Raw genomic sequence first — 27,439 nt, 5'->3', positions numbered from 1 at the left:
AACAGTACACATCTATGCACGATTTTTTCAATTTTCAATATTAACGATAAAGCCCATTTTGCTGAAGTAAAAAATTGTTGTGGAATAAACTTGTTTTGTTTCTGAAGCAAGACACATTCTCATTGCAGAAAGCGCCCAAGGACCGATTGCTTGTTTTCAAAATGTCAGACGGGTGGAAACCATTATGTCAATTCCTTGGTGTTGATGCTTCAGCTGTTCCCTTTCCTCACAAAAACAAAATCAAAGATATGATTAAAGAAACAAAATCGAAACCAATCATCAAAAAACTGATGTTTCATGGATTCTTATTAACATCCATATTGTTGGTGTTGACTGGATACACCGGGTATAAAGCATGTAAATCTGGTCTTGTTGGAATGGTGATATGCCAAGGAAAGCGCTTATAAAGCTTTTCAATCATCTTCACTTTGAAACGTGTTGTTTCTTTTGTTATACCCATACGAGTGTACATTGAATCACTTACGGTTCAATTTGGCCAACATTCGTGCAAGCGCGTAAAAGTACGCAATGTGTTCTTTGTTGTTCAGGCGTTTAGAAGCACTTGAAATTGCTCCATGGCGACGCGTTTATCCTATTATGGGTGTCTTCTTTTACCTGCTAGACATTTATTAGTTTACTGCCTTGGAACTTCTAGCAACTATGTACGCATTTTCGGTCCATTTTTAGCCGCCAAGCGCGTAAAATTATGTCATCTGGCTTCAGAGCATGAGCGACATCTGTATCTTACAAATATGGCGCTGAAGGAGAACTTGTTCTAAAGGAAAAGTTAAAAACACGTAGACCATGTGCATACAATGCAAAATCGTATATTGGTGATGAGACAACCGAAATACAAGCATTTTTATTTCACGGAAGTTTGGTAGTACTTTACGATTTTATCTATTATGTATTTTTAGTTGCCTACGGAAACTCAATCATAAGGCAATTACAACATTTATGTACGTTGCAAACAAAGATAGTTATATTCTTTAATCAAACAATACAACAATTTCAAACCAAATGGAACCTGTATAAAAAAAGAAATTGTTGTAGTAAACTTAAAAACAGCTTTTTACATTTTCAAGAAAAAAATGCGCGTTTTAACAAGCAATGTTTCTAGCATGTCATCTTAATCAAACGTCTAAATCTAATCCGGCGCGGTAGTCTAAATCGCGCGTAAATATCCAAGTCGGTGTGGCATAACACTCGTTGCAGCTCGCTCGCATGTCGGTAAAATTGGTGGAACTGCGTTTAATCGGAGTAGACACAAGCTTCTTGCCGGTAATAATCAAGTCGTACATGTCTCCCAAGCATGTCCGCATTCTGAAGGGCTTTCCCCCGAAAACGTCCTGCAGGCACCAAAGCATCCTGGTGTACTGCACGTTGAACTGGCGATCAAGAACGTACGCGTCCGTGCCTTTAACGTAGCTTCCCGGTCCCGGATTTGATATTATCGGCCAAACTCCGTTCTCGTCAAACGGTATTTCTTTCCCAACAAAGCAGTACGCGGTGTTGTTGGCATTACTCTTTGGGCAATTGTAGTCAGAGACGTCGAGGCAAGCTGGCGGGTGTGCGTAAGTCGAGAGGTCGACCTGCTTGAGCTTGCGGCCTCTCACGATCTCCCAGAACTTGGCATAGTGGGAGTTCTCGTAACCAAGATGTTCTCCGAGTTTCGATTTCCTGAACAGAGAGCAGGGACTTCCCCCTTCACCTGTAAATTGGTGGCCGTTGCATATTACTGACAAAAGCATAGCCAGATGACGCAATTTACTGAAGTTATGATGGCAACAATTATTCGCAAACATTTTAATTAACAATGTTAGTGAATTCAGCCTTATTATTAGCAGTTAACAATGCATGAGAATTGATTCTGAGAATCATTTTCCATTCTGTTGCAATTTGGCCCTGAAGATTTCCACCTTATTGTATATATAACAACTGTCTAGGAAACTTTCGTTTCAGGTTAAAGTCTTTCAGTCTTCTTTAATTAGACATATATATATTTCAAGTTGGCAATGCAATTATAATAAACCGCACCAGAAACTAAATTTAAGGGTTAATTTTTGATCAAAAAACAAACTGTAAACTGATGATATTCAGTGCTATTAAAATATAATGTATTATACTAGATTGCCTATTTGTCACAAATCTACTTTTCGTACCCTGATAAACTATTTCAATGACGGCTTGGATGGCTGTCCGAAGATCGACCACGGCAAACAAGGGTTTGGTTAGACTCGAATTTGAGCCGAAATCAGGTTCCTTGAACTTCTTTATAAACAAACTTGACTTGGTATCAGATAACCCTATCTCCTCTTGACTCATTTGTCTCGAAACCACCTTTGCGTTATCGCCAATGTTCTCAAATTGAGATGGATCGTACCTTGAAACGTACAAAAATGTCTCAAATTGAGAAGAAAGGCAGAGGAATTTTAGATACAAAAATAAGTTACCAACACATCTGCCATGTAACAACTCGAATAAACGCACATAAATCATAACTATCCGATGGCCATGTTTTCAATCATTTTTAAAAGATAGTTTGTGTTGTGTTCCCAGGAATAAAAATCCGTTTTTATACTAACTTACTGTTACCAGATAAAACAGTGATATAAATATATAGTTGTTTTTAGTTTTATTTCAGAAGAGTACAAAGAAAAACTCCTAAATGAGAATAAGATATGCTTTATAAACCTGAAATATTGAGCACGTACCACTGGGTCATGTTTAGCTGCTTGTAGACATCGCCGATGAAAAAAGTACCCCTGTTTTTTCCACCAGCCTTTATACGTTCAATTTGCAAGCAGGACTCCAAGTAGGCAAGATGCACGAGAACTTTGTTGTACAGCCCACCTATCGTTCGAACGAGAAGCATTTGAGGTTGCATCTGTTCGAGAGCGTACGCGTTTATTGCTTCCCACAATTCGAGCTTCTCTCTTTTTCCTGCTAGATGTTTTTCAGTTGTGACTGACTTCGGACTTCCAGCAGCTTCGTACTCATCAAGCAGCATCTTCATCTTAGATGTGGGAGATGAATCTTCCGGTTTGCTTAAAAGTTGCCACAGCTCAGCCATTTGTAGTAAAACCTGCATAAACACTCCCGTTTTGCTATAAAAACATTGATTTGTTGGCCTAAAATGTAGTGACCATTTTCCATTTTGCAGACAAGGAAAGACCTAATATCTACGTTTAAGATTCGTAATTGTAGGTTTTTCCAAATGTCTTATTTGTTGCCAAAAAATCAGTTGTAACGCACGCCTTGCTTCATGAGGCAAAATTTCAAATTAAAACCTTCTTCAGAAGAGTTTTTATCTGCTCGATGAAAATATATTTTTTTGAAATATAATCGAACGAAAGTAACGTTTTGATTTAGGTGCACATTATTTCAAGTTTTATAGCCAAAGCCAAAGTTGTTAGCCAAGTTGTTGACATCATATTTAAATATGCCACAGACTGCAATGAAACCTTTCCTAAATTCACCTTTCTCTCATCCGGTGAACTAGGTTTTTCTACTCGTGTGAAGACATCTCTTAATAGACCGATCGAAAATCTTTCCAAAGTCAGTTTCGCATCTGGGGCAAGATCGAAGAATGAACCGCTCCCTAGGGTCGTCGGGTAAGCTGGCAGGTGATTCATGTTTGTAAGGTTTACGGTTCCGCCAACCTTGCGTAAACAATAGAATAAAAGTGTCGTTTTTATGTGGTCAATATTACTATGAGAACATGTAATCAATAATGAAAACAAATTGGAGACTAGATCATTTAAAAGTCAACTTTTTAGGAAAATAAACTGTTAAATTTATTATTATTGACATACATTCACTTAATAACAATTACCCAAAAAAGTGTGATTTTTTCAATATTTTTCAATATTCATGTATTTTATTTTAAGTGATGCAATAAGGTAAAAATATTATCCACATAACTTCTCCAAATAATAGAAATGAGAATGATTTGCATCTATCCATTCCACTACGTATGCAACACTCACTGAATTAAGTAAGTTCCCTGCCAAAGACATATGCAACATTTCCTCTGTGTACACCCCTTTGATTTGCAGTGCAATGGCCAGGTTTCTCGTCTCCTCTGTTTTGAGACTGAGCCATGCTGTAAGGTATGGGGGTATGGTCGCAAGCTCAACGTTGACAGCTGTTTCCAGAAGCTTGATCACCATTCTTTTTCCTGATTCAATCTCGCCGGCCGAACAAATCTCTGAATGTATAAACAATTAAAATTACGGTAAATGAAAATGTCACTCAATATCAAATCAAACAATTATATTCCATGAGCTTAATAACCATGCACTTGTGTGAGGCCTTTTGTGCCGCAATGCATACACACCCTGTTTCGTGAGACCTGTATATACTGATAAAACACATTGTTACCTGGTTTGGTTGTGGAAGTGTCAAATGGCATTTCACATTCCATCCAGTTCCAAATTAGTTGTTGTTTACTGAGCGACAAATCTCGCGAAGCAGGCATGTATCTTAACCAGACGAAAATACATTGTTAGGTGTGGGCATATATACTATGAACATCTCAAACGAGCATTGCCGACTTTTTGTCTTTATACTAATAACAGAAATATTAAAACCTTCCAACAATTTATTTCATGTGGTTGCAACTTGTTACGCATTTTTGATGCTTGTAAAGATAATTAAACGAACTTAATAAATCACAGATCAGATAAGTTATATATTGTGACTCCCTGTGATCAAAAATCCTCATTCAGTTTTGAAAATTTTTTTTGTTAAATGCAAGTTGACCTAATGTTAAATACAGCAAGACAGAAACATAAAATAATATGAATAAAATCCCCTACTTTGGGTCACTGAAATCCGTTTCAAACATAGCAAGTTTTAAGAGTCGTGCCCTTTTCTTTACTTCAAAATAAGAATGCAAGTTGATGATTCCATTTACCCACATGACCGGGTACAAGTTGTAATACATTTGAAATATGGCTGTTGGAAAGAAAAACGTGTAATTCGCATTGTGTTTCACTGGATACAAAAGTGCAAGGAAAATGTCACACATATCTGTGGGCAACATAAAAAATCGCACCAGTTTGTCGTAATGAGGCGACAAACTTCACTTGTTTTTTTTCATATATTAACAACATTAAAGTGATAAAATGGAAGATTAATCCAGCAAGACGAGCTTCAATATATTTTGGAAAACTTTTACCTCAAAGAAAAACGCAAACTTGGCAAAATGAAAACTAAACGTGATCAATTTCCCAGTTAGAGATTTCATCCGATACTAAAGAGTGTTATTTTGATAATTATGCACCTTCGATATCTAGCCATCCAGGGCACTTCTTCACAGGAACTTGATTGTACATTCTGACCAAAGGTTGAATAGTTTTTAAATTTACGTCCGCAGACATGTAAGGTGAATCGGTGTTGAGAAATGTGAGTGTTTTTCCAGGAAGTTGATAACTTTGAACAAAATATTAAAACAACTATTGAAATAAACTTTTTTTGCACTTTTAAAAACCAAGTCGACAGAATTTTATGTTTCAACTGCACCTTCCTGGACCGTTATGCTAGGTAATACAAAAGCTCGTTATTAAAAGGCATTACGCCAGTGTTTCGAACCTACAGCGCTATGATTTATTCATTCACCCCATTTGACGTAGATTCTTACATTCCTGACCATCACAAGTATCAGTAATTACTTAGAATAGGATAGCCAAAGCCAGTATTAATCATCTGAAGTCAAGTAGACGTTTTGAACACCAAATGCGTTCATGACCAACTTTACCTAAGATGATTAATAGCAAATTAGCTTTGGCCCCTTCCTGTAATGAACTCCCGTTATTTTGCACCCAAGTATCAGTAATTAATTGTTCATAATTTAACTTCAATTCTTATTTTCAAAATGTGCCAACCCCAAACATTCAACCTTGTTATAGGTTATTATTAAAGGTCTTCCTACTTAAGTTTCACAGCAATGGCGTACAGTTGACCATCCACACCACATCTTAGATATCCTGGGTCCTTTACGGCTGTGAGTCGAAACGCATTCATTCCAGATATGTTCGTGTGCTGGTGGCTACTTTCTATAAGCAGGGCGTCAGCGGGCTCGGAGAGTATCCTGGGTGATCAAATTACACAAGCTAAGGGAAAACTACGGTTCTGTGATCCACTTTCATTAGAAAAATACATGAGCATATTGTAACAGGATTAAGCCACTGTGAAGCAAATGAGTGTGCATTTTGGCCAGACTGAAATTTTTAACAGGAAAGATGTGTTTGCGAACATAGCGCAAAAAGGTCAGTAAAAGTATCACTTCACGAAATGAAACTTCTCATAGCAAGTTCTCATAGCATTTTACGTTTAAATTAAATAAAATCGCGCTTATGACTACGTCACAGTTTACGATAAAACAACATACTTATGTACTCACATGCTGCATTCCTTGATATCACAATCCAATGTGGCCTGGTATGGCGCCCTGAGAATCTTAACATCAGCACCACCTAGTGGACGACCGTACGTAGATGCAAAGGCTGTATACGTCGCTGTTTGTCCAACGTTCAATCGCTTTATAACAGCGTCCATCACACCGATGTTAATTCCAAAAGGAGATTCCAACAGATATTCTTTGAAAGTTCTACAAAGGTACGTCGGATTTTTTACATAATTTGACACTCCATCTAAAATCGTTTGAAGACCGTAAAGTTCATGTTAAGAGTTAAAAGTTTCTTCGTTACAATGGTGTTAAGACGGCCGTGAAATTGAATGATGGTCGCCTTATTAGAATTTGTCCCAATTTACAGCAACATTTAACGACATGCGGTGATACCCTTGATTGCTTCCCGCAGGTAATAAACATTTACACAAAGGTACTTACGTATGTGCACTGTGAGTAACCAGTTTCAAAAAACCAATCCTGTGATTTCGAATCAACTTAACAACGTATTTGGAAAGGTGGGAAATGCTGACGTCAATGACACCTCCTGTCACCTTGTACCAATGTTCATTCGATCCAAGGTACACGGACGAGATGTCTTCCAGCAGATAGTACGTCAACCCTGATGCTGAGGTAACGAGATTGGAACAAATCGCGTGCGGATGAATATGAGGAAACCTGTATTTTGTGACGAAATTGTGTGACAAATTTTTCTGGGTAATCAAGACGAGCGCCACATAAACCATGCTGGCAATTAAATTGTCAAAATTGAATTAAATTGTCGAAATTATCATAAAATGGACATTACTTGGGACATATTTTCTAACATGTTAAAAAATAGGCTCGAGTGCCCTTTGTTGTGTGAACCTCTGAAATATCGCAAAACAAAACACCAACAAAGAATCTTTTTCAAAATATTTGACAAGCTAAAATCTATTTTCTGAAACTTTTTGAATTGTAGTAAAGAATCAGAACTTAATTTAAATTCCCCGTACGAGGAGACCATTTTGTTAAAAATTATTATCTTGAATTCCGATTCTCACTGCTCACATACATATGTGGAAAAAAATGGCGACATCCTGCTTGAGTTTTAAGGACCCACAAAGTTCGTAATACCTGCAATTGACATTCAAAGCCAGGTAGAAGTTTTTAGATTTGAAAGTTCCGTTAAAGTATGTGTTCATACTCGCTGACAGGTCCAACGTAATAACCTTTATATCTTCGTGCACGTAAAATGGAGCGTGCAAAAAAACGCGGACTGGTTTGAGAATTCTTGTAGCTGTTTGCTCTAGTGGATCGTCGTGAGAGGTAACTCCTAAATGATAAAGCGTATATGGTTTTATAACTCTAAAGGTAAGGCGAGCAACTGCCAAAAAACAACACAAAATCGCTACGGATTTTTTTACCGCAAAAGTTCTGTTACCTTGTATTCAAGAATATAGGAGCATAGCCTTTGGTCAAACGAACTCGATAACATTGATTTGCCATAAATATTACGTTTAATGATAGCGACTGTCAGGCCTGTATAAAGTGAAGCCGCTTTGTGGGGCTAATTCGTAAACAAGATCGTCACCAAGCTTCTTTGACGAAACCAGCTATAGGTCAAAACAATGTGCACAGTCTGTAGTTTACTCATATTAGATTTACTGCATATATATATGCAAAACAAAACAATTCGGAATTATTTACCGATAGTTCCCGAAATTCTTCCTGTCCTCGTAACTTGATTGTATAAATCAATTGTTAAAGTCATGCTCAACGATGTTGCATTTTTGAAGACATTCCGGTAATGCGAACTGTGCCAAGTTATGTTCTCCAGTTTACTGTAAGGAACATTGACACTTGGGATAATCGCAAACGTTGCAAAACGAAACTAGTTGTGAAATAAAATGTCAAAGACTACTTTATTGTCGATTAATAGCCTTCGCATTTTATTATTGCTGTACGCTTTTACTTTGATACCATATTTTTTATAGTTTTATTAAGTTTAATTTTTATGTTTTTCAGTGCAAGTGTGACTTGTCGCACCTTTTAAATCTCCCAAGTTCGCCGTAAGCGTAGCCTTTTTCTTCAGATCTAGGATAGTTGTTTCTGTTTCCATCTATCTGACTTCCTGACGCTCTGTACTTTGCTTGTAGTATTCCTGGCAATTTGATCGTGAGTCCCCAAATCTCGGAAGCAGATTGTTTGTCTGCGTCTAGGTTCACCATTTGCGCCCGCTCCAGCTCTGCGCAAAACGAACGTCAGTATCCTACACGTCACATATTTTACATTGGTGTTTAAGAATCTTAATCAACAAAAAATTCAATATATTATAGTGTGCCATATCGATCTTAGGTCTACATTTGCGCCTGTTTTTGGTATCACTTTGTGTCATTTACACCTGATGAAGCGAGGGTTACTCGCGAAAGCCCATGTACGTTATAATATAAAAGTCAATCTTCTCAAAGAGTGCCAAAGCAGGAAAATTCAATATATTATAAATAATTGTTTATACAAGCAATTCTTGACGGACAATATCGTTTACAATAGTCACACCAAGCTGCACTGATGAAACCTAATAGGTGAAAATAGTAGTTATCTGTCTGCAGTTAATATAAAAAAATTGTTGTTTTGAAACATGATTTCCAAGAAAGGATATGCAACATTGTTTTATAAATCCCAGCAAAAAGTATTGACTTGTTTCCAAATTAGGAATACGTCAATATCAAATGCATAATATGGAGTCGTTCAATTAAGTTTCTTCGACAAAAATTTACCTCGAAGTAATGTTTCTGTTATTGTACTGGATTTATCGCAGTTGTTGTGACTTGTACATAATGCTGTCAGGTGACTGTCGACAAAATAAACGTGCCCACTTCCCATTGGATTCCAGTTGTATTGCTGATTTTTGTACCTTGTAATCGTAATGTCCTGTAACGCATTTGATAATTAAAAATTATCCATGAGCCTTCATTAAAGCAGATCTACCTCTTTTGAAACTTCGGAAGTTGTAAATCGGGACAAGGCGGTGGAGGTAAAATAACGGTTGTTGTAATTACATCTAATGTTGTTGACTGTACTGGAATCTACCACCATGCTTCCAACAAAATGAAACCTCGGCCAGTCCATGTAACCTGCAAACGAACGTATTTAATCCTAATGCTGTTCACGTGTTTCATTTGAGTTTGTAACGGAGAGTCGAGTTGATTAATTGTTGATTGTGTTCACACATCTATACGCTTAAATAACGAGACTTTTTTGCGAATTTGGCACCGAATCCAAAGTGCATATATCTGATTCCTTTGCAAACAACGGGTTGAAGTTTGCAATAAAAACGCTTTTGTTTTAAATTTTCTAGCAGGTCGTAACATACAAGTAAATTGCAGTTTCCATGGTGAAAAAAGAAGAATGCAATTGTTCGGACCCTGAAATAACATAAAACAGTACCTGGACAAAATTTTTGTACGCAATTTCGCGTTTCCACGCTGTTTGACTTGACACGTGTTTGTGTTCCCTGACCACACGTCACGCTACATTGACTCCATCTGCTCCAATGAGCTGCTTTTGCCCTCTTGAATGTATAACCTTAAAACATAAACCTCTTTTTAATTTAGTGCTAAATCTGTCGATAGACTTGCGTTAAAGATACAATGCTACCAGTTCCATGTAACTAATGCTATGAAAAATGAGTGTATAACCTGCACATTGAGTGAAATAACTTTGACAAAGCAGCAACGCGACGAACTTTGTTGCAAGTGTCCTCATTCTTCTTCTTCAAAGGTGTAAATGAAAGACGCAAATACTGAATCAAGTGAAATTCCACATGTGATTCGGCCTGAAAAATTGCAACTGGAAGCAGGATAACCCACCAGGAAAATTACAGAGGGCTATTACAGTATCACTATCCTCAATACTACGCAGTAAATAACCTTTACAGCGGTTTTCACGCAAACCAGCATGCAATCAATTTCAAAAGTGCATTGCTTAGCCAGTATGGAGAATGCTGCATTGTGTAGATGATTTTCCGCAATGATCTGGTTACTGATTTTTATTGCGTCCGGACTGATTGAACATGGGAAGGGTAGGAATACCACTCGTATAACGATTGTCAGTGACATATTTCTACGCATTTTGCATTCAGTGAAATTTGTGTTTAACCCGTGATACTTTTTACATAGTTGTGTTTAAAATTTATCAATAGAATTTTTTAATGTTCAACATTTTGTAGACCATTTCCAAACAAATCTAAAAAGTATGATTAAATTGTTGTCCTGACTACTACACGTTAATGTAGTACCTACAGTGCTTGGCAGTCCAAAAGATTAGTTCCTTACATTTTAAACCTTTCTGTAGTATTTAGTTAGCAAAACAGCTAAAAATCTTTACAGCAGTGATAATTCAAATTGCAAAAGTCCCTTGTTTTCTCCACAAACAATAAACCTGGTTCTAATAATCTCATTTATGTTTTGCAAAGTTTTGTGTCAATCTAAAATAGGAAATTTCCTCCATTTCCTACAATAATTATTAATTTGTGTCGTACAGGAAATATTACCAGACGTTTTGTGATATTCCCACGCCACAGGCATTTTTCTCCTTTTCCAAGGGCCAGATAACCATTTATTTTTAAATTAGTAACTCTTGACCTCTGTGTTTTTCGTCTAACTATATTTAGACATATTCTGCAGGCCTATGTTGTGACCTATTGTATGAGCGACTAAAAAAGGGGAGCAACTTTCCCTTCCCATTGGAAAGATTCCACTTAATAAAGCAACAAAATTTGCAGAAAAGCGCGACAGACGAGATTTTCATTCAAACCGTACCGGGGAAATTTTGATTTGCATTTTAGTTTGGTTGTTATCTGCTATACCAATTTGATGAATTGCATTCTGGAGGTGGACGTTGCTCTGACTTTCCAGTAGGCCTGCTTGAATTTGTTCAGCTTTGGACGACGGTGCTTTGAGCCAAGGTTTCGCTAAACAATTTAACCTATGCACAGAAACAAAAATAAAAGTACATGATAAATAACTTATATCGCCATAGGATTTGTGCAGGTTACTATATTCCAGTCAGTTTCCTGCTATTTCATCAGTATAAAAACTATAGTTTCGCTCACGCAATATGTAGTGACGTGAATATTGATTCTGCCAACAACAGTTGAACTTTCGGATTAAAAACTTCGAGTTTAGTGAACCTTATGAGCGAACTACTACAGCTCAGCAAGTTTAAGGGACTTGAGCAGTGTGCCTTTTTTTCCTGCATTGTCATGCGATAGCATGTAACACAATTTTTGCTTTCAGGGTAAGGAAACTTGAGTTCCTTAGTGCATCTAGTTGGAATTATTTCAAGTTGTATGTCACATTTCTGCACCAAATTTGAATTGCAGGAGATAAACAGCTAAAGGAAGCTAAGTGCAAACTTCAACATACTACAAACCGAGAAAAAATGTTCGTCAAGGAATTCACTGATTGTAGACACAATTGCCTACTTTAGAACAATTTTGTAAATTATCTTGACATTTGGGGGATTTCAGCTAGAACATATGGATCGACGGGGATCAGGTTTAGCCGACTACGCAATTGAAGCAACAAAGACGGTGATCAATGAACGAGGATAGTTTTTCACTGCCTTACAACAACAAATTATCGATTACCGTTTTTTCAAAGTAAAATGTTTTTGTGTAGCTTACAAATCACTGCCGCCCTTCCAATTGATTACCATTGTTTCAATAGTTTCAACAACTAAATACTGTATTTGTATTATCCAACTTCATCCGTAATTGAAATGAAATGTTGTTTAAATCGCGGTAAATGCGTATACACTTTGTGCACTGACGTAAGCGTGATGTTGATTTTAAACTGCTTGCAATCATGCAACTCAAACCGTGTACTACCTCCCATGTACAACTATTGGATAAAAATTAACAACAGGTGCGTAGCCACCACCACATATTTGCTGTGGTAGTGCTGGTGCATGTTTGGCGCATGTTGAGCAAGTTCACTTTCAAGTTATATTTGCTGAGCAGGGCCATTGATGGTACAAGTGCACATTGCACTAGCAGCAATGAAAGCTATGCTATTTGAACTTGCTACTGCGCGTCACAACAAAATCGTTTTGCCGTCTGGCTCTTCAGCAAAGGAAAAGACAGCCAAGTTAATGGTTAAACGGCACATTCGTGACGGAACAACAATGCATACAATGTGAACCTTTGTTGAACAAAACAGCATCAGGGGGCAATGACGTTTAGATTGACGCAACTGATCACTCTACCCATTTTTAATCGTGATAATTTTTCTGCAGTAAAGTAATATTTTGCTGTGAAAAGCATTTTTTGAAAAATCGTGTACGAATTTAAAACACCACGTCACCAAAACATTACATAGAGTTTACATCCTTCGCTCATATGTTTGCTTTACTGGCTCATAAACTTCACCAATTTGTTGACCTTTTTGTCGCACCGAGCAGTACAGCCAGTAATAGTATTTTAACTACAAGGCTCTGCAAACAACACGTCACTATTTGTCAAATAAAAAATCTGTCTCCTGAACAAGTGTTGCAGAATATTCATTGTCAACATTTTGTTTAGCGTACAACTAAAAAAAAAGTCCGGTTTACCTATGTTATAACTAACGTTTTTGTTTCGATTCAACTTGATATCGAATTCAGTTAAATAGCATTGCAGATGGTTTGAGATAGTAAATAAACTACAGACCCGGTGTACAGTCGGTGAGTCAAATAGGCCGGATGAAATTGCAAAGAGTACGTTCAGCACATATTTCTTTTCCAGGTTTTAGTTTATACAGTAAGTTGGAGAGAAGTGTTTCGTATCATATTTTGAAATGGGGAAACTTGTGATAAGCAAACCTGCAGCTGCTGTTTACGTGACTGTAACTCTGCTTATAATAAGTGAGTAGCGACATATTGTAGTCTTGTGGTTAGTTAGCAAAGTAGACGTTATGCAAAATGTCTCTTGCGATAATTGTTTTTTTTCATCCAATTATGCTCCTTATAGTATACAAAGCATTTTTTTAGTTGCGGTTGGTCTGCTTGCTGGTTTGGTCGGTCGCCCGAGAGCACCATCATGTGAATCAGTCACAACTACGACAAGCAGTCCTACAACCACCAGCCCAGCCACAACCACCCCAACATCTACACCAATCGGACCATGGGATAACATAAGATTACCTCCATATCTGGTTCCGCTCCATTATGTGGTTGACCTTGTTCCTGATTTGGAACCAGACACTAATGGAAAGAACTGGTTTACTGGTACGAGCGAGGTGTTCATGGAAGTTAACCAGAGCACAAGTTATATTTACATTCACAGCAACAAACTAAATTACTCGGTGGTTGAACCTAGAGATCAAAACGTAAGTATAACATTAAAACACCGCAAAAAAAGATATTCTACGCAATGTTTAGAATTTCAATATTCTGATATTTTTATTGTCGAATTACGGTGTCATTTTAGCTGATGAATGGAGATAAATAAAATTTTTAATGGAAGCTTTGTAAACTTTTAAATATCTAGTGCAAAACATCTCTACGGCATGTAACCTCTTTTAGAGAAAAGAATTGGCCACTCTGGATTGGTGGTTACACGATGGTTACCAATATCTGATTGTTTCTCTTGCCAGAGAAGTGGTGGCAGGCACCAACATATCTCTTTATACCGAGTTTTCTGGAGAGCTCTCCGATGATTTGAGGGGCTTTTACAGAAGCAGATACACCAACGCAGCAGGGAAAACAGTGTGAGTGTATTCCAAAAATGAGTAATAATCTGTGTTAAGTTGGCAAATTATAACCATAGACTATATGTACATAATAGCATGAACATGTTTGTCATTCAATTTTGACACTGAATGCCGTAATTAACTTTAGTTACTGTTCCAGTACGATCGCAATTACTCAAATGCAGTCAACCGATGCAAGAAAAGCTTTTCCATGTTTTGACGAACCGGCTCTGAAAGCAACTTTCGACATTTTTCTTTCACACAAAGATTCGATGTATGCTCTTTCCAACATGCCAAACATAACCATGTTTGTAAGTTGCATTCTCAGCGTGTTTGCCAATTTAGGCATGCTCAGTCATAGTTTGCTCAAAACATTTACGTCATCATAAGGCAATGGTCATCAATCTACGCATCACTGTGTCCTTATGCGTGGATTTGCGTTTTTGATTATTTTAGCAAAAACTGGACGCGAATAAGAAAATCAGCCTCTAAGACTTACGAAAAATATTGTTCTGATAGATGATGCTGAAAACTGGTTCGTCGCTTGTGCAGTGAAGCTTGCCAAATGCATAGCACGCCAAAGAGTTTAGAAACCACTGCTAGGGATATTAAGACAAACTTTGCCAAATATGAGATTCCAGCAGCTTCTTCTGCCCATAGGTTAAATACAACGCAACCTGTGTTTGCTATGTTAACATCAAAGTAGCGAATGCCAAATTATCGACTACAACTCATACAAAAGGCGAAATGAACTTTGATATGTAGATTTGTTTTTGCCAGAATGATGTTCATGGATGGAAGAAAACCGAATTCGAACGTACCCCGATCATAAGCACTTACCTCCTTGCTTTCATTGTTTGTGACTTCGAATTTGTGGAACATGCAGACAAAAGCACCACCCAGGTGTCAACACCCGACTAACTATTGCACCAAACATTAAAACGTTCCAAACCCTTTGAAGTATCTTGCGTTTCCGTGAAATGATTTCGGGTTTTTACTTTTTTTTGCTTGGATATTCGCCAAGTTATTATAAAGCATATTGCAAGAAATGAAAAATTAACAAAATATACGTTTTTCAGTGTTTAAAACATTGCAATTCAACAGACAAGAATATATGCCAGACCTCAGCAAATTGCACAAGGAAACGCGAACTACACCAGTGAGATTACACCGCGCATTCTGGAATATTTCGTTGATTACTTCAACGTTTCTTATCCGCTACCAAAATTAGGTGACACCGTTAGCAGGCGTATTTAAGATATATGTGTAACCAAACTTAAATACATGACATAAATAGCGACTTAAACGGAACGTTATTACAAACCTACTCTGCTGCCCTTTGCAATAATGTAATCAGTCGTCGGGAGATTTTTTATGGCACAACTCAGATGTGTATATTTGATCAACTCACTGCGGCAGCGATAGCATCCACAATTCAAAAGCTTTTGCGGCCCCTGTCAATGAGCCGTTTTATTTTACAGATCAAATCGCAGTACCAGACTTTGTAGGAGGAATGGAGAACTGGGGATTAGTTATATATCGCGAAACGATGTTGTTATACAACCCTGCTATTAACTCGGCATCAGACAAGCAATCTGTTGCATCGGTAGTCGCACATGAGTTGGCTCATCAGGTGTGTAACTTTCTTTTTGCATTAACACATTGCAATGGTGCGTTTTTCATTGGTTGCAGTGGTTTGGAAACTTGGTAACGATGTCATGGTGGGACGAATTGTGGTTGAACGAAGGTTTTGCAAGTTACGTGGAATACTTGGGAACTAATTATGTTGAACCAACCTGGAGAATGGTGGGTGACAATCCCCGATATATTTGTGTCTTCTTGCCACAATGTAGATAAATGTCTCTAAATTCTAAGAATAAAGAGACTGGACCACACTGTTGTAAACATTGACATTTTAAATGTATTGTCTCCAAATGTTTTGCCAAGCTTTGAAGTTTCAAAAATAGATATTGTTTAACTACTTTTTACGGCCGCCGTTTTAAAAAGAGATATGTAATTTTTAGAACGATCAATTCGTCACCAGAAATCTCCAGGAGGCTTTAGCAGTGGACGGATTAGCGAATTCTCGACCAATAGTTGCACAGAACGTGTCAACTCCTAGTGATATCAACGCACTGTTCGATGCGATATCGTATAGGAAGGGTAGCTGCATTGTCCGTATGATAAACGAATTTCTTGGCGATGAGGCATTTAAATTGGGTTTAACTGTAAGTACTTGTTTTTAAACAAAGTGTTTAAACATTAAATTGCAACTTGCGAACTGCAGCCATGCAGAAAGCATTGTCATACTCGGAATATTCACACTTATCAGTTTGGTTGCCTAAATCTTTTCAACTTGGCCTAAAGTTATCATGAAAGATATTTGTTCCATAATCTAGAGATTCTAGACCCAAAAGCATAGAAAACACGTGTATAAAAATGTGCAAGTTAATATGATCTCTTTGAGCTAAATACATGTAGCCATTGTTTTGACCTATAAGATCTCATCAGTGCACCTAGGTGTGACTATGGAGTATATCCCTTTTCTCAAAAACCCTTTTCCCTTTTCTCAAAAACCCACCACCGGTTAAAATTTTTTTTTTCCTTTTTTGACCATAGCGGGATTCGAACCGACCCTTGCAACGAATCCCTTTCCGTTTTTTGTATGGTGTATGGATCGGGCGCATGATCGATATTACCAATTATTCTTACTTCTTAAATAACTTTCAGATATAAAGACTCATGAAACTACATATAGGGTTTACTTCGAAAACTGTTTTCTATTTAGAACTATATGATCGCCAATGCTTACGGTACTGTGAATCACAAAGAGTTGTTTGAATATTGGGCTCAGGTAACTTATATATTCAGCAAAATATGTTTACACCATGTTTTAGTATTTTGCTTAACCAAATAACATCACATGTTTTTCCATTTCTGTTGTTTGGTTGAGTGCTATAAGTATGCTTTGCCATTCCACCAAAATATCGTCGTAACAACGCAATACGCCAATGGTAGTAAAGTAGTGAATGTGGTAGCTTGCACAGGAAGGTATGGCGATATCTTGTTTAAATGCCAAACATATGTATAGATCTCGACCAAAAATCGCAACACTAATTACTATAGCTTGCATTTTTGTATAAGTGAATAACGCCTGTGTTTGCAATGGTTGGATGATCAAAATGTTTGGGTATCATAGGTTCACTTTCCTTTGTGATTTTAAAACAAACACTATGTTTATCAACACAAACATTTAACTGGGTTTGTAGATGATAACTTTTACTGTGCTGTAGGCTCATGACGAAGTTGGAACTACGAGCTTGCCGGTTGCAGGCGAATCTTTGAAAGAAATTATGGATACGTGGGTTCTTCAGATGGGTTATCCTACTGTTAGGATGGAGAGACAATCTGACGGAAACAATATGGTTCGAGTTACTCAACAACGTTTTCTTCTCGATATGGAAGCCGATAAAACGGAACCTCCAAGTCCTTATAAGTTAGTTTTAATTTAAAAATCTTGTTCCTTGAACATAGGTATAGCGACGTATTTTTCACAAAAAGTTATTTTTTTCATGCTTTAAACGCAATTTTAGTTCAACAATCGACAAGACTATGGTCGGTACTTATATGAGACCTTAAAACAATGCGAACTGTTTTCATCTTACGAATTAAACCACAATTTTAGGATCAATTGTTATGGACCTTTTAAAATGCTTGTACCTAGTTTACATTGAGACATATTTTGTCATGTACCACCTCTTAAAATTCTTTTGGTGTTGACTTTAGCTACCAGTGGATTGTCCCTTTGTGGTACAAAAGTACTCGAAACCCTATTTTCGAAAGGAAAACAGCTGGGCCATTATGTTAAGTCAGCTAAATGGACATAAATTTTCATTGTATTTGAGAGTAAACCCAATTAAGTAATAGTGCGGAGAGGGCAAATACAGATTATATTACGTTGGCGATATATCTCTTTTGTTCACATTATTCAATGGGATTTCGGAAATATTTTGTGACATAACTTTGTTTGTGTCATTCTGTTTTTGTGACTATAAGGTCCAAAACAATTCTGCATTGTTTGTAAAAAAAGTGTTCTGAGACATGAATAGGGTTAACCTTTGAGTGTTTACTTTGCTTAGGCATGCGCTATACCTGCGACATATGCTTACTGACAAACAGGTTAAACACGAGCACTGACAGCCTTGTTGAAACTAAGGGGTCAAATGTTCAAAATGACGACGTCGACATCGCAATATGTTTGCTGCCCTGGCTGCCAGATAGCTATCTAGGGCTAATTCTCCTCGAATGATTGTTTGTTTACCGGCGTGTCATTGTTTGTGCATACATGATGCTACTGTGTGTGCATTGTTGTAATACTACCGAAACAATGCGCTTTGTGTTTGTCACTTCAAGATTGTGGTTTTGTATTGGTGGAGGTATATGAAAAACCAATGATCTCTAGAGAATATTTCACACAGTGTGAAATATATTGACACCTCAATGAACTCTAGTCCGTTGGCTTTCGCTGGTCAGTCGACTAAAAAAAACCCAAATTTCCAACTAGGATTCAGCTGTATTTTATGATCCTACAGCAGAGACTGTAAAGTTAAAACCGTGCGGTTCACACATAAATCAGTTACACTCAGCAGAGTCATGTAATTTTTCGGTGGACTTTGACACTCAGTTCAGACTGTTTACGGTGTCGGTCATTTTCATACTACAGTATTTTGTAATCTTGCTTGACATTCTACAGCATGTTGGCTGTCCCTTGTGTTAAGGTCATTTTCTTGTCGTAGAAAAACAAACATCCAAAAAATAATTCTCCCAGACAAGTTGTAAATGAAAAAAGAAAAATTCTGTTTTGAAAAAACATAAACATCGTAAAACCTTTGGCCTTTGTTGGGCATCAATTCTTTCGTGCTCTAATTTTCTGACCCTTCATCGCCGTATGTAGGCAGATCTAAGAGACTGTTTAATTAGTGCGACAGCATTTCTCAACAAGTAATCTACGCTTTGTACATAAAGCCGCGTTAGTTCTCATGTGCTGCAGGGACGCACGAGCGGAGCCATATTCCATTAGCCGTGCGAAATATATTGACATAGGAAGTTCAGACTACTAATTTCGGTCAGATGATCCTATTTAACAAATTGTCGCTTTACTGTTTTTGCAAGTGGACAATTGTACGCTTTTTCTAAAACGACAGACAGCCAATAATCAAGTGATTAGAACAGAAGCCCAGCTATTTTCGAAAGATTTTAACGATAGTTACTAACATTTCAGTGTAACTCATTTGTTCTTGTTATCTAGAACAATAGGACACTCGAAGAAATGGGGAAACTTGTGATCAGCAAATGTGCAGCTGCTGTTTATGTGACTGTAACTCTGCTTATAATACGTGAGTAACTCTGTGTCTACAAATAATTCACGTGTTGTTATAAACAAACACAAAGGTGTTGTCTGTTTTACATTTATTCTTACCAAGATTAAACAACCTCTACACTGTTGAATCGAATAAATTGTATTGGTAAGCTGCAGACAGGATGTGTACACGCACGGTTTCGACCTGTGAGGTCTCACCAGTGCAGCTGTTGCAGTGGCACTGTGCTAGCTTTTACACTAGCAGGCACACTAGATTCCACTTTGTGGTAATTGTCCGGTCAACGTCGATCTGTTGGGTACCCTATACTGAGTACCAAACAACGAATAAATTGTGTTATTGTAAAAGGCAATAAAGTTTGCCACACTAGACGTTTCTGAAAAAACGATTTTATTTTAAGAAACTTAGCGCCTGCCCAATGGTTGGAAAAAGTCTTACCTACCAATTTTTTCCTGTTTTTTGTAGTTGCGGTTGGTCTGCTTGTTGGTTTGGTCGGCCGTCCAAAAGCACCGTCATGTGAAGTAATCACAACTGCGTCGACAACTACGAAAAGCAGTCCTACAACCACCAGCCCTGCTACAACCACCAGCCCAGCCACAACCACCCCAACATCTACACCAACTGGGTCATGGGATAATATAAGATTACCTCCATATCTAATTCCGCTTCATTATGTGGTTGACCTTGTACCTGATTTGGAACCAGATACAAATGGAAAGAACTGGTTTACTGGTACGAGCGAGGTGTTCATGGAAGTTAACCAGAGCACAAGTTATATTTACATCCACAGCAACAAACTAAGCTACTCACTGGTTGAACCTAGAGATGAAAACGTAAGTTGAAATGTAAAAGCAACTAGTACACAACTTGTATAGCACTCTGTATTTCTGACTAAATATCATTTGTTCATAACCTAATGATAGATATGCATGATAAATTTGCTATTTTGAAAATCTAAATTTATTTTCACTAATTTACTTTTTCTACTAATAAATAAGCAAAACAAATCTAAATTGGGAAATCTGTTGCATTTTTTTGATTATTTTAAAGGGTTTATATTTTACATATGTTTACATGTATGAATTCTTTTTAGGGAAATAAATTACCCAAATCGGCAGAAGGATCGTGGCTACACGATGGTTACCAATATCTGATTGTTTCTCTCGCCAGTGAAGTGGCGGCAGGAACCAACATATCGCTTTATACCGAGTTTACTGGAGAGCTTTCGGATGATTTGGGAGGTTTGTACAGAAGCAGATACACCAACGCAGCAGGGGAGACAGTGTAAGAACAAATTCATTTATCATATGTGGAGCAACCCCAGACCCACATGGTGGTCGCTTAACCTAAAGTTACAAAAATAATTACTTTCACAAAGATTTTTAAAGATAAGTGTTCCTGATTTCGGCAAAAACATTTTTGGTCAGCCGCTTCTGTTAAAAAATTCATATTTTTCGGTCGGTTCTGTTACAAAATCCATTGACAGTAACCAGTAATGCTAACCGGTTCGCTGATCTCATAAAAATTTCGTGAGACGGTTCAATAGAACCGGTGCGAACCGGCTGAATTCCACCACTGACCTATATCAACATTTGCTTGGTATGTTTGGTTTAAATCGTCCACCAGTACACTTTCAATTGTTTTTTTAGAACGATCGCAATTACTCAAATGGAATCAACTGATGCAAGAAAAGCGTTTCCATGTTTTGATGAACCGGCTTTGAAAGCAACTTTCGACATTTTCCTCTCACATAAAGATCCAATGTTTGCCGTTGCCAATATGCCAAGCATAACTACGGTCGTAAGTATAGCCTAATGATGGAACAAGAGGTTGTTTTAATGGTGTAAATTTGTAGTGAGTTTTGATTTAGAGTACATGGGTTTTAGGCCGCAACATAGCCCATAATGTGTGGTGTGGTTTGAGTGTGTGTTCGGGGAAACATTGTAAATGTTTAACCAAACACAACACGTGGTGACGACTCGTAACGCATTGCTAATTAACTGTCAACCACGAAACATGTTTGCTTGATACCCATTGACGCATGTTGCTTTAATGACTTGCAGCAAAATTACCGAACGGTTGGAACAGTTTTTTCGTTAATGTGTTGAAAAGTACGTACTGTACATTTGCTTAATTTTAATTGTCAGAGCGGCGGAAATGGATGGAAAAAAACAAAATTTCAACGTACCCCGATCATGAGCACTTACCTCCTTGCTTTCGTCGTTTGTGACTTTGATAATGTGGAACATGCAGACATAAGCACGACCCAGGTAAAAAACAGTAGTCAAATGATATGAAGCAACAGTTCTTGATATTTTTCATCGTTTCCCACAAAAGTCGTCATACAACAATAGAGGCTGAAGATGGGGAAACTCGCATGTTGAAATGCACATCCTGCATCCAGCCTTAGACGTATTGAGACAATCTGATTATGAACGTATAAGTCTTCGGAATGTCTTTAGGCAAAACAAATACTTCAGCGTTGAATCCAACATAGACCCAAATTTCATAAACTTCGGATATTAATTAACGATGAAACATTGTTTCTACGGCATTGACGTAGTGTTTTATTTTTTTCAGCAGGAAATTTCCACCGTTTTGTAACAACAGCACTAAATGAAAAAACATGTCACTAAATAATCACGGCCGAGAATTGTCCAATGAAAATAAACCGTTTTGAATCAACAGACAAGAATATATGCAAGACCCCAGCAAATTGCACAAGGAAACGCGAACTATTCCAGTGACGTTACACCACGTATTCTGGAATTTTACGTTGATTACTTCAACGTTTCTTACCCATTACCCAAGTCAGGTATACTACAGACGTATTTAGCAGACACGTGTATGTTAGTCAAGGTTTTCTGCTCAAAATTATTGCCCAAAAAAGTAAATTTTGTTTTGCTTTCTGCAAAATAATATACAGTAAGGCGTTTTGTTACAGATCAAATGGCTGTCCCGGATTTTTCTGCTGGTGCAATGGAAAATTGGGGATTAGTGACGTACCGAGAAACTTTGCTGCTGTACAACCCTGGTATTAACTCGGCATCAGACAAGCAGTCTGTGGCATCTGTAATTGCACATGAGTTGGGCCATCAGGTTTGTAAAGTTTTCGGGTCAAACCAGAAGCTTTAATAATGTTTTTTTTTCGATAAGCACGCACATGTATCGTTACGCATTGTTATAAGACAAATATTGCTCCTGTGTCTAGTGGAGCCAATAATTTTGAAGCCTGGAGATAATTAAAATCCATATAAGTACCTCTCGCCAGTGCCTAATAAACCACCAACACAAGACATGCGTGATGGCCCGCCAAAATTCCAGACCACAAAAATAATTAATGTCGCAGGATCAGGATGTGGAAAATTAAACGGTCAGACCCTGATAAAACAATTGATGAAATTGTCGCTGTGAACTTAATGTTTGTCAACAATATATGTTCATTTTCGAACCACTTTCACAGGGACAACCAAGCCTTATCAGCCTGTTTTTAGCAAAAAAAAGACACAAAAACTTCTTTCAAATGTCCTATTACAAAGCTACTCGTTTCCCATTGGTATTAATGTGATCCTAGGGCCTGCATGAAAACAACCTTGCAGATTATAAACTATTGCTTAAAACTATAAATTAATTGATTTTCAGTGGTTTGGAAACTTGGTAACGATGACATGGTGGGACGAAATATGGTTAAACGAAGGTTTTGCAAGTTATGTGGAGTATTCAGGAGTTAATTCTGTTGAACCAACCTGGAGAATGGTAAGTAAATATTTATCATATATTTGTGTTACATAGTATACATAACAGCAAATTTGTGTCTTATTCACAACTGTTTACCGCAATTGTATATTGTTTTATGTCAGAACGATCAGTTCATTACGAGAACTCTACAAGTGGCATTGGAAGCCGACGGTTTAGCGAATTCCCGACCAATCGTGGCACAAAACGTATCTACCCCCAGTGACATCAACGCCTTGTTTGATGACATATCGTATGAAAAAGGAGCTTGTATTATCCGCATGATAAACGAGTTTCTCGGCGAGGAAGCATTTAAATTGGGATTGACTGTGAGTGTTTAGGATATTACAAATGCTTTGTAATTACATGTAATTAAAAGCAAACTGGTTTTTGTGTGACGAGATTCATCTCAAACTCAACAACAATAATAACATAGCCATCTCTATTTCACACACATTAATATGCTTGCGTCATTTAAACACAACACAATTTCGTTAGTTTTGTGTACAATTACCCCAGACAAATCTATTCTGCAGGAGGGATATGCTACGTCCAATTTTTTATACAACAAACAAGTATTGCCTGATGATTCTTGTTTGTAATTTCATTTCTTTGTTCAGAACTACATAAACGCAAACGCCTATGGAACCGTTGATCACAACCAATTGATTCAATATTGGAATCAGGTAACGATCTGCATGCCCTGCAACATAGGTGGCCAGCTTTGTCAACAATGGGATCGATAAGGGAACCTGATAATACACGATGGATAAATGTTTAAATAAGAAGATAGTCGAAATTTATATTGGAAATTCCTGTCTATTATCTCAGATCATGACTGCCTTTATAGCAATGTCTCAGATGCGCTATGTTAAAACATGAATATTATGTTTATCTACCTATTTCGTAAAAACAACACTAAATCAGGTTCGACCAGAGGAGATACGATCGATCTATTAGCCACACCTTCCCCACAATTTATTACGACACTTACCTTTTCTGCATTGTAGGCTCAAGAGGAAGTTGGAAACAGTCACTTGCCTGTCACAGGGGAAACACTAAAGGAAATTGTAGATACGTGGGTGCTTCAAATGGGATACCCGACTGTGAGAATGGAGAGGCAGAAAGATAGTCCGAATACGGTTCGACTCTATCAACAACGTTTTCTACTCGACTCCGAAGCTGATAAAATGGAACCGCCAAGTCCTTACGAGTTAGTTTTCAAAAATCCTGTACAAAATAAATATTCTTTGTGGGTGTGTTATATTGTATCAGATAATATATTTGTACATAAATACCGCTTTTTTTGTTGCAATGCCAACGTTTATTTCAGTTTACTAAATTGCCAATGGCCATTTTTGATTGTTATTACATCCTTTGCTTGCTTTTAGATACCAGTGGCTAATACCTATAAGGTACAAACGTGAGCATTTACCACAGATAGGCGCGACCTGGGTGCCACTGCCACCCGAGCATGGTAAGAGGCGAGCAGGATGAAGCGTGGAGTATTTTCTAAATCTTTTCATATTTGTTAAGTTGAAATTGTGGTCGAACCAGATGAGTATTACATTGGCAACTACCAAGCTTTCGGGTTCTACCGAGTGAATTACGACTTGGAAAACTGGCAGAGGCTAACAAATGTTTTAATTACAAATTTCACGGTAAGAGTAAATTAACAAACATGTATTAGGTGAAACGTTTATTATTCTATTGTGTCCCAGGAAATAGACGTAAGATCTAGAGGGCAACTGATGAACGATGCATTTAACCTTGCAAGGTATTGATATATGCAACGTGACGTGTTCGTATGTTATGTCGAGTGTTAATTATACTACAGATCAGAAGAAATCGATTACAGCATTGCATTAGGTTTGACAGAATCGCTACGGTATGACTTTGATTACATCACATGGCAAAGTGCATTGGTCGAATTGGGTTACTTTGATATGATATTGGGAAGGTCAAAGGTTTACGGACCTTATTCAGTAAGTTATTATCTTATATAAATATCCTACGACTCAATTTGAAATTTGTTAGGAGTACATTGCATATTTGGTGGAAAATGTTTACAACAGTCTAACTTGGATTGATGAAGGATCACATCTGGAGCAGTGAGTTCTCCATTCTAATAAGATTGTTTCCATCTCTCCAGGCCATCTCTGTTACTGTTATGTTTATATTTCAGGTATCAAAGAATTAATGCCATCAATACGGCTTGTTCTTATGGGGTATCGGATTGTGTTGAACAAGCCATAGTGCAATTTAATAATTGGACCACCACTGGGGTGAACTCGTAAGTTACTTCACTTTAAACACAATAAATAAAGGATACTAAGTCGTTAATGAAACAAATTACAAAAGAATAACAAACAAAGATTTGTTTTGTAGGATTACTCCAAACTTGAGGCAACCTGTATATTGTCACACGATCGCCAACACAGGGTCAGACACGTGGGACTTTGTGTGGAGTCTGTACTTGAACGAAATTAACCTTCAGGAAAAAGCAAAACTGCAATACGCTTTGACTTGTACAAAAACTCCATGGATCATCAGCAGGTGACCACGAAATGTTAATGTTTTATTGCAGTATCGTATGATGGACCGTGAATGTCCTTGCTGAGTTAGTATTGTATTATCGTGTAAGTACTCTTGATTTAATGTGTTGCTGAGTCTGCCAGGCATATTGTATCTCAATTAGTCTGTTCTTCGGACACAATCACACGTAGCTTTTATTTACCGACGTTTCACCGGCTATTCAGATAGGCTTCCTTAATGTAACTGATTTAGTCCGTGGCACAAAACTCACAGCCAGACTTCGACATCCGAGTGGAATCAACACTTTTGTATTTATTCTATGGAAATTCTATAGTATAGAAAGTATTTTATCACAAAGCGCAAATAAGCTTTAAATAATAAAGTTGTTTTTAGGTTTTTGGACTACGTTATGAACGACTCCTACGTACGAATACAGGATGCTTCTCGAATCCTTCAAAATCTGTGCGATAACGAGTATGCAAGGGACATGACTTGGGATTATGTTCGACAGCAATGGGGTTATCTTTATAATTTGTGAGTAACAACAGTAGACAAGTCCAAAATTTACATTTGTATCCAACGACAGCAACCACGATATTACTGTTCTTCAAAGTTTTGTTGTTAGTGAATAAATTTAATTGGCTTTTGCCTGAGAAAAAAAAATGAACAAACTACCAACTTTTTTCAAGGTATGGAAACTCAATTTCTTCAATAAGTGGAATTATTTCAAGTTGTACGTCACATTTCTCGACCGAGTTTGAACTACAGCAGGTATAATAAGCTAGACCGAACCACACAAAAACACGTGACAAGAATTCATTTAATGGAAAAGTTTTTCAACTCACAGTCTGAGTGTTTTTTTTAATTGTGTAAGATGCATACAGATGGCCACTGTTTCGACCTATAAGGTTTTTCTTAATGTTGATATGTCGCTGCACAGAATTGCCGGTGCAAAATTGTCTGACACAGCTGAAAAAATACTTTAAAGAGTTTGACCTTCTGGCACAATTTGACAGTTGGATTTTGTTCGACCACGTTTCGCCTACTTAGCTTCATATTTACTCACGTGTCCCACTAGGCCTCATTACTATGCTGCAAAAAGGTCAGACTCTTGAAAATTACGATATGCCTGGGAGCAACACCAACACAAAATTACATTACAGTTGAAGGATTTCAAACAAGAAAATGTGGACCAGCTTGGAACGGCTTCTAGAGAAACTGACCAGGCAATAGAGGCAACTAACAATAACATCAAGTGGAGATCCATGAACGAGGATGAAGTTTTCAACTGGCTTACGGCTAAACTGACTGAAATTAATGGTTCCACTTAAAAATAAAATATTTCATTTAATAATCAGTAAAATATGATGGCGGTCGTAACGATACAGTTTCTTTGGGTCGAACAAGGCGAATTAATGCAAAAACTATTTATTCTTGTGTTGTTTACCTGAAGCAGACTATAACAGGCTTTTACAAAGTAGTGAGACAGAAAAACAATTGCAATTATGTCCTAGTACATACTAAATGATATCAGTATTGTTGGGTGCAAAAATGTCAGCAGCCAAAGCAGTATGTCCCATGAAAAATATGAAATACAATTTAAATGTGTGTTCATAAGGTACAGTAATTTAAATTTTATACATACAAAATTTGCTAAGTTATTATAT

At 37.4% G+C, this 27,439-nt stretch overlaps 3 protein-coding genes across 3 annotated transcripts; 2 read left to right on the top strand and 1 right to left on the bottom strand.

Moving 5' to 3' along the window:
- Nucleotides 1–1,133: 1,133 nt before the first annotated feature.
- Nucleotides 1,134–9,935, bottom strand: LOC145913901 (uncharacterized). The gene is made up of 17 exons (XM_083001669.1): nt 9,842–9,935; nt 9,383–9,528; nt 9,172–9,325; nt 8,441–8,639; nt 8,102–8,235; nt 7,529–7,727; nt 6,854–7,090; nt 6,407–6,613; nt 5,936–6,094; nt 5,288–5,436; nt 4,821–4,959; nt 4,384–4,484; nt 3,990–4,210; nt 3,480–3,662; nt 2,715–3,085; nt 2,163–2,383; nt 1,134–1,711 (listed from the first exon to the last, which is right to left on the bottom strand). Exons 2-17 carry the CDS (start codon nt 9,521–9,523, stop codon nt 1,134–1,136), a joined length of 3,393 nt encoding a protein of 1,130 aa, XP_082857795.1. The 5' UTR covers nt 9,524–9,528; nt 9,842–9,935.
- A 3,295-nt stretch (nt 9,936–13,230) lies between these two features.
- Nucleotides 13,231–17,763, top strand: LOC145913900 (aminopeptidase N-like). The gene is made up of 12 exons (XM_083001668.1): nt 13,231–13,297; nt 13,424–13,761; nt 13,958–14,142; nt 14,285–14,435; nt 14,905–15,027; nt 15,229–15,355; nt 15,606–15,757; nt 15,817–15,930; nt 16,149–16,352; nt 16,913–16,978; nt 17,418–17,620; nt 17,718–17,763. The coding sequence occupies exons 1-12, from the start codon at nt 13,231–13,233 to the stop codon at nt 17,761–17,763; spliced, it is 1,776 nt and encodes a 591-aa protein (XP_082857794.1).
- A 1,690-nt stretch (nt 17,764–19,453) lies between these two features.
- On the top strand, nt 19,454–27,103 carry LOC145913898 (aminopeptidase N-like). The gene is made up of 21 exons (XM_083001667.1): nt 19,454–19,520; nt 19,968–20,335; nt 20,596–20,786; nt 21,152–21,302; nt 21,650–21,772; nt 22,191–22,317; nt 22,447–22,601; nt 23,145–23,258; nt 23,363–23,566; nt 23,858–23,923; nt 24,248–24,450; nt 24,629–24,714; nt 24,774–24,898; nt 24,959–25,014; nt 25,075–25,222; nt 25,275–25,348; nt 25,423–25,530; nt 25,626–25,793; nt 26,166–26,306; nt 26,462–26,543; nt 26,936–27,103. Exons 1-21 carry the CDS (start codon nt 19,454–19,456, stop codon nt 27,101–27,103), a joined length of 2,925 nt encoding a protein of 974 aa, XP_082857793.1.
- The last annotated feature ends 336 nt before the right edge of the window (nt 27,104–27,439 follow it).

Source organism: Ascidia mentula, chromosome 9 (assembly GCF_947561715.1).
Source record: "Ascidia mentula chromosome 9, kaAscMent1.1, whole genome shotgun sequence".
Taxonomy (NCBI): domain Eukaryota; kingdom Metazoa; phylum Chordata; class Ascidiacea; order Phlebobranchia; family Ascidiidae; genus Ascidia; species Ascidia mentula.
Note: the sequence above shows the minus strand (reverse complement) of the source record. Positions and strands in the feature narration are given on the sequence as shown.

Bases quoted from the DNA above. Each gene is read 5' to 3' on its own strand.
- LOC145913901 (XM_083001669.1), bottom strand. From the start codon at position 9,523: ATGGACTGGCCGAGGTTTCATTTTGTTGGAAGCATGGTGGTAGATTCC. The intron at 3,663-3,989 runs GTGAGTGTTGCA...TGTTTACGCAAG, and splicing joins CAGGGAACTTACTTAATTCA to GTTGGCGGAACCGTAAACCT. The intron at 2,384-2,714 runs GTACGTGCTCAA...GTACGTTTCAAG, and splicing joins CAGCTAAACATGACCCAGTG to GTACGATCCATCTCAATTTG.
- LOC145913900 (XM_083001668.1), top strand. From the start codon at position 13,231: ATGGGGAAACTTGTGATAAGCAAACCTGCAGCTGCTGTTTACGTGACT. The intron at 15,028-15,228 runs GTGTCAACACCC...GCAATTCAACAG, and splicing joins CAGACAAAAGCACCACCCAG to ACAAGAATATATGCCAGACC. The intron at 16,353-16,912 runs GTAAGTACTTGT...TTTTCTATTTAG, and splicing joins CATTTAAATTGGGTTTAACT to AACTATATGATCGCCAATGC.
- LOC145913898 (XM_083001667.1), top strand. From the start codon at position 19,454: ATGGGGAAACTTGTGATCAGCAAATGTGCAGCTGCTGTTTATGTGACT. The intron at 24,715-24,773 runs GTAAGAGGCGAG...ATATTTGTTAAG, and splicing joins GCCACTGCCACCCGAGCATG to TTGAAATTGTGGTCGAACCA. The intron at 25,794-26,165 runs GTGACCACGAAA...AGTTGTTTTTAG, and splicing joins ACTCCATGGATCATCAGCAG to GTTTTTGGACTACGTTATGA.